The sequence below is a fragment of the Etheostoma spectabile genome, chromosome 1 (assembly GCF_008692095.1).
Source record: "Etheostoma spectabile isolate EspeVRDwgs_2016 chromosome 1, UIUC_Espe_1.0, whole genome shotgun sequence".
Lineage (NCBI taxonomy): Eukaryota > Metazoa > Chordata > Actinopteri > Perciformes > Percidae > Etheostoma > Etheostoma spectabile.
This window is the reverse complement of record NC_045733.1, coordinates 13,165,344-13,172,279: the sequence shown is the minus strand read 5'-3', so window position 1 is coordinate 13,172,279 and position 6,936 is coordinate 13,165,344. Positions and strand designations below refer to the sequence as shown.

The 6,936-nt window shown below is 38.9% G+C and overlaps 2 protein-coding genes across 3 annotated transcripts in view; one reads left to right on the top strand and one right to left on the bottom strand.

Moving 5' to 3' along the window:
* cenpq (centromere protein Q) overlaps window positions 1-1,002 on the top strand; it is a 5,282-nt gene extending 4,280 nt beyond the window's left edge. For both annotated transcript variants that reach the window (XM_032529337.1, XM_032529261.1), the window contains exons 7-8: window positions 159-233; window positions 616-1,002. In XM_032529337.1, coding sequence (XP_032385228.1) covers window positions 159-233; window positions 616-825 — 285 coding nt within the window. In that variant the 3' untranslated portion in view covers window positions 826-1,002. The remainder of the gene's footprint in view (window positions 1-158; window positions 234-615) is intronic.
* A 444-nt stretch (window positions 1,003-1,446) lies between these two features.
* LOC116697386 (C5a anaphylatoxin chemotactic receptor 1) lies at window positions 1,447-6,076 on the bottom strand. The gene is made up of 3 exons (XM_032528758.1): window positions 5,980-6,076; window positions 4,862-4,993; window positions 1,447-3,693 (listed from the first exon to the last, which is right to left on the bottom strand). Exons 2-3 carry the CDS (start codon window positions 4,970-4,972, stop codon window positions 2,734-2,736), a joined length of 1,071 nt encoding a protein of 356 aa, XP_032384649.1. The 5' UTR covers window positions 4,973-4,993; window positions 5,980-6,076; the 3' UTR covers window positions 1,447-2,733.
* Window positions 6,077-6,936: the final 860 nt, after the last annotated feature.

The following is a 6,936-nucleotide window of genomic DNA, read 5'->3' as shown; positions in this document are numbered from 1 at the left end:
ATATACTTGAACTATAGCAAAGCAGAGATTTTCATCGTTCTTACTATACTTATATGTACTTGTATTTTTTTTATTTTACTTTTTGATATTTATGAAATAAAGATATACATTTGTACTCATGCATCTTGTTCTTCCTGTCTGTGTGTGTGTTCACACAGGTCTTAAAGATAGCTGAAAAAGCAGATCTCAATCTTCCCCCGCTACCTCCACAAAAAGATGAAACAACATTAGAGGTGAGCATGGGTGGTGCACAAAACACACTTACACAAAATCTAGTTTTGGCTTTAGACTGGTCCCTATTGCACAATAGCTGTTTTCATAAGCATTCATAGTGTTCAGTCACATTTCTTGTAAGATGTGGCCAAAATATCTGAATGGGCACTTTCTGTTGAAATTTAAAGGACAGTCTGAACATGTCCTCTGTTGTGCAACCTTTTTGTAATATTCTGAAAGTGTAAATGTCTTACGAAAGGAGCAGAAAGAAGGGGACGTGGTTCTGATCTTGTCAACTACAGGATAAAGCTTTAGCTTTTAGAACGTTTTACAAAACACTGTCATAATACTTTACATTTACACAAAATCACACAGCAGTGCTCAACATTTTGTGTTCCTCAGGCTCGACTGAGAAAAATTATACCAGACAGTGAGTCTGAGACCGCTGCCCGGAAACTGGGAGAAATCCTCCGGCAACCAGAGGCCGTTCAGGATGCCCAGGCGCTGCTTCTACAAGCACACAGACAGCTCTCAGATCAGCTCTTCAACTCGATCAGTGGTGCACCTTGTTCAGACGTTTACCTCACCAAATCTCTGCTCACACAGGTCTGAAATGTTTTTGTTTTGTTTTTTTAAGGGACACTTAAACAAGTGTGCACTCATTATTTGGAGCTTTGGTGAACAGGAAAATATTCCTGCAATTGCCTAGGGTACCCATTCAGTGAAAAACAATTGCAGCCACTATGTAAAAAATTATAAAATGTCCAACTTTAGCAGCAACAATTGTAGTACCAAAGAAAAGAGACACTGGGGAAGACAGCAATCATGGCTCTTCAAAAGAGTCTTGGGAAGGAACTTGTTTTCGTGGATTATTGCACCCCGCAAAAGAAAACGCCAAAAGTTAACTGTTCACATAATACAGTAACGTGAGCTTTTTCAATTAGCTGGATACATGGTTAAACGTAATTTGCTCTATTGCCGTGTGCAATAGAGCAAATTACAATAATAAAATTACAATAATAAAATTACAATAATAAATCTCAGCCAATTGGTCCCAATTAGAGAGTAAATTTACTAAACATATTTATTTGTAAATCGTTACAATCATTCCCGGAAATAACCAAGCAGGGCTTCCTTAATGCACAATCCCTTTTTTTCTTCTCAAAATCGGCCATTTTTAGCATGTAACAGTGCTCTGGTTCCGATTAATGGTTGAAGGTTGTTTCGATGCAGCTTGAGTTTTAAGTAAACACAAAGAAAGCGGGAAGTGAGGGACATCCGGCTAACTTCAGGCCGTTTTGTAAATGAACCGTTGTCGATATGGACTATATACACCCTAACCATTCGTCCATCACGGTGCCTTTTCAACAGTGTTCTGCCCTCAGTACTTTACAGTATTCTGTTTCATATGAAAAGTATAATTAAATTGACTGTTGCATAGTGTGGAGGCATTTGTTGTTGTTGTTGTTGTTTTTTTTGTTATAAAGTTCAGATATCGGACTTCTCTGTCGTAATCTGACCCTAAATACCAGAACACAAACTAAATTAAAGAAATACTATACTTGCCAATAAAGATTAAATGTATTTAAAACAATCCCTAAAATTAATCTGTTGGTCCTTGAAGACATGCATGCATACTGTAGACATAGAAGTATAAACTGTGAATGAAAAGATGTAATTAAACAGACATTAAAACATTCTTAGAAATTGACTTTTGTTTATTTGTGTTTTGAAGTAGAAAGAAAATAAGCGAAAAGTGCTACCATTTATTTAGCTCCTTTCTTCAACAATGACAGAAAGGTTGTGCATTTATAAACACAAAAAAGTGATAAAGCTATCCGTGCAGTCTAGTGAGACATCGATGTGGTACATTCACAATGAGATAATGAAGGTGCAACATATTTACTTCCCCCTCAGCATGTTATGCTTCATTCCTAAAGGCTTAGATACTGTACATTCATTGGTTTAACATGGACAACTAGTACCAGATACATAGATGAGGACCTCCTTTTGTTTTGGACATCTTGAGCATGAGTTCAGCAGATTGACTGATCTGAATCACTGTTAATACAGATAAGATACCAAGAACTCTTTTCCGTTCCTTGGACCATACCTAGATAATACGTGCAGCTATGTGACAAACGTTACCCTGGGGGCCAGGAAACTAGCACTGAAATAATTCTGTGTTCACTGTTGGCTTGTTTACCATGGAGGTGTTCCCTGGCTGCCCATGAACTAGACAAGATGATTCATGAATTCATTTTTTTCCAATTATGACCCTGCCTTCAACATGCTACAACAGACAAATTTCAAGTATCAAACTGTTTCAAGCCATGGATCCTCCATTTGAGATCACTCTAAGTTATGTCAAATCTATCAACATTACATCTCTACAAATGGGAAATCTATTATTAATAATAGTCACCTATTTCCCCATTTGCTGTGGCATATAGACCTATTTGGAAAACATTGGTCTAAAGCACAAAATGACTCCAAATTTAAAAACATTGTTGACCTCTATTACATCTGTGAGTTTTTTACTGAATTCTTAAGGGACTTCCTCCGTATAGACTCTATGGAGTCGTCATTGAAAAGTCTTTCAATAGTGGAGACAAGTGAAGCTTTGATTGCACGGCCTAAGCCTCGGGCAGCAAACACATACAGCACCGGGTTAAGAGCACATTTAATGTACACCAGATACAGAGATATATATTTGCCATGACTTGCTCTTTTATTCAGCGTGGCCCATTCAGCTCGCTCCTCAGCCAAGGCCAGCAGGAACCGACAAAAAAAATATGGCACCCAACAGGTGAGGAAGAGAAGCATGGTAAAAAACAGCACGTGGTACATCCTGGTCATCCTGCGAGCAGTGGAAGGGGTGAAGGAGGAAGGTGATGAGGGTAGTACTGCTTGCTGAATGGTGAGCAAAACGGCCAGGTTACTTCCTAAGAACACCAGCAAGGGCAATATGAAACCTGCTATTGTTTCTGTGACAAATAGTGCCATGTCAAACTTCCCACTCTCTAGGCACTGGTATGTCCCGTTATGTTCCATCAGGCTGGCAGTGTAAAGGTAGGGGGCAGAGAAGATGGTGGCAATCAGCCATAAGATGCCACAGGCCAGAGGAACAGCCCAGGAGGGGCGTCGCAGTCGAGCCCACAAAGGCCTCAGCAGACACAGGCATCGCTCCAGGGCCACAGCACAGAGGAGGAAAGCAGAGGTGTATAACCCCAGGCCTCGCAGGAACACAACCAGTTGGCAGAAGACGTGACCAAACGGCCAGCTGTAGCCGTAGGCGATGTAGCCCAACATGAGGGGAATACGCAGGAGCAGCACCAGGTCAGCCAGGGCCAGGTTGAGGACATAAATACGGAAACTGCTGGCAGCACGTGTCTCCTCACTGCTGCCTCTGCGCACCAGGTGACGATTATGCCGCATTCCAAGTGCCCAGACCACCAGCCCATTTAGAGGAACGCCCACCTTGAGACACCAAGAGAACAATTCTTTCAGGATGCCAGACTTTTAAAACAAATAAGGTCGATACAATAGACTGTATATTACCACGCTGTCTGTTAAATAATTAGAAACTGCTAGCCTGGCTCTGTCCAAAGGCATAAACATCCATCAACCAGTTCCTCTAAAGATCACCAATGAACATGTTATATCTCAATCCAAAAACCAAAGTATAGAAATGACAAGGTGTGCTTCCATAAGGGAGTTATGTGCCAGATTATAAGAAATACTCTTACACATAACACAGACGACGACTTTGTTTTTTAAATGAAGCACTTTGGTGCAGTTTAACAAACAAGGTATAATGTCTTATTAATGACATATCAAGGATTTTACCTTTGGAAAAAGACAGATTAGCTATTGATCTTCTCCTCTAACTCTCAACATTTTGTTTTTGATTAAAAAAAAATTCTTTAAGATTTGTTAGGAGCGCACCCATTTTTAACTGACAACACTAGTTTGTGGCCCTCAAACTTCATAATCAACAGATGATCCCAACTAGGGCTGGGCAATATATTGATACTATATCGACATCGACATATGAGACAAGATTCATCTTAAATTTTGGTGGTCTTTTCCTGGTTTTAGAGGATGCATTATAGTAAAGTTATGTCATTTTCTGAACTTACTAGACCGTTCTAGCTTTTCTGTTATTTGCCTTTACTCACTTAGTCATTGTATCGGCATTATTGGGGATTATTTAAAGAATTTAAAAAGAAATCTTGGGGGGGGGGGGGGGGGGGGCATTTTTAGGCCTTTATTTGACAGGACAAATGGAGATGTGAGTTGGAGTCAAACCCTGGCCCGCTGAGTCGAGAACTAATCCTCTATACATGAGCGCCCGCTTTTGCCAACTGAGCTATCCGGGCGCCTGAACATTGGTGATTTTTTAACAAAAACAATTGTGAACGCATCATCAATAGTCACACTACAATATCGCCACATTATCGATATTGATGTATTTTGTCAAAAATATTGTGATATTTGATTTTTTTCTATATCGCCCAGCATCAATCCCAACTATTATTATGTACCTTACCACAGCCCATTTGTTGACATTTCCAGCCCTATGTGCAGTGATATTGTACAATATTTATTGCACAGGCTGGTTCTGGGGCCATAAAGAATTTCTTACCAGGAAGATGAGCAGTGTAGCTGCCATTTGGACTCCCCTGCCTGCGTCGTCCTGCCAAGAGCTGGTGGTGTTCGGGCTGGTAAGTCGGACAGGAATCTGTGTCCTATTCATATTGGCGCTTGAGGTGATGAGCTGAAACACAGTAGACATTTATTTAAGTCACATATATCTTACTTTAAACTCAGAACCCAATACATTTTTTCACATGTGGCCTTAATCCTCTTCCGTACGCATACATAGATTTTGTGGCTATTTTTTTCTCTTCTGAAACTGGACTACAAATATAAAATGAAAGCCTTACCATTGTGAAAGAGTGAAAATGTGTAACATGCATGATTGCATATGAATTTCACATGTCAGTTGCCTAAAACGCAGACAGCCTGATGTCCACATCCCACACTGACCACAGACTTCCTTCCTTAGATTTTCTTAGTTTTGTTTCAACTATTCTATCTTGCAGCTTATAAATATCAACTGTAGATTTTAACTTTAATGTAGTTTTAAGCAACAACGTGAGTGTAACGCTGGCATCTGTCATGTCTCTTTGACTACTCTAAACACACTTGTCACTTAAGAGCACATTGCATTGGCTTACATTAATTTTGATGGAGACTAACCTTAACCACCACATGTTTACCTTTCTTATCCCTAGAAACTCTAATGGTTAAGCACACAAGAACCAGCTTTTTACCGCAAATAAGTATGGAGTCCCAACAACCTTCTTTACACACACACACACACACACACACACACACACACACACACACAGGACTTGTATTGTATTAGCAATGATTACAGAGAAAGCAATCTGTTATTATTTTCCTGTGGCCCCAGGGCCCTGCCAGAATGTACATCTAGACAGGACCTGTTAGTATGCAGCTGGAATGAGCGGCATGCCTGCACTGAACACACCTTCAGTAGCAGTGCTGTTAAGCTGTGCCAAAATTACCGATAGCAGCAGTTGCGGTTCCCTTATTAAAAGCTCATAAAGTTCAGATTTGTAGAATCTGCTGTAGCCAAGAAGTTTAGGATTTATGATCAATTTGAGTTTCTAAAGTCAGTTTAAAGAAATCTGCTTTAAATCATTTGCATGTCAATTCTAAGAGATTGCTTCTTACCTGCTTTATTTGCCTTGTGTGTGGGAGAAATGGAGCAAGAGATAATGAAAAAAGGAGTGCCTACTAGCTGTTATAAGAACAATTTCTCTCTCTCTCTCTCTCTCTCCCTCACTCTCTCTTTCCTCTTTCCTGTGTGATTGCAACACACTACCTCCTTTGAACATATCTATGAACATCAAAAACAATAGTTTCAATCATATTATCTTTCAACCAATGAATGTCATTTCCTCTGTATCCAAACAGTGTTTATCAACTGCTCGATGTGAGTAAACCTTAACCTTATAGTGGCATAAAAGTGAACAAAGTTACGCATTACACGTCCAACTGTAACTAGTTAAAAAGGTAGAAAGCATTTAAAATATTTAATTTTAGATTTCAATGATTTTATACAATCTTCTTATCAGTAAGGAACCTAATCAGTATGTTTGCTCCGGTGGTGCATGTTAAAGTGCTCTTCAGTGTTGGGCAAGTTACTTCTACAATGTAATACATTATGGATTACTAGTTACTGTCATTTCAGAGTAATAAGTTATATTACAATATTAATGTCTCTGAATTATAATATATTACACTGCTTTTGCATTACTTTTGAGTTTGAGTATAAATACAGCACATTTAGTTACTTTCACCAAAATAACAGGGGAAGTTTGACTTGGCAGCTAGCGTGTGAATTTCACCACCAGATCAATAAAGTCTCCTTTTTATCCACTTTAATACATCATAACTAATTCATAATATTTTGTATAATTAATATGAATATACAAAGTAACGACAGCTAAAGAACAACGTAAAACATACAATAGGCAAGTCGGAGAATGAAAATACTCAAAAGTAGGCTACCTACAGTTTTATCGAAGTACAGCAATGTTATAAAATGTTTGTTTAAAGCACTTTAATAAGAAATTCATGTTCAGTTTAAAACACTCTAAAGGAAATGTTAAAATATAGCATGATTAA

Excerpts from the sequence above, each read along its gene's own strand:
- LOC116697386 (XM_032528758.1), bottom strand. The coding sequence starts at position 4,972 with ATGAATAGGACACAGATTCCTGTCCGACTTACCAGCCCGAACACCACC. Across the intron at positions 3,694-4,861 it reads CTACACTGCTCATCTTCCTG|GTGGGCGTTCCTCTAAATGG; the intron begins GTAAGAAATTCT and ends TGGTGTCTCAAG.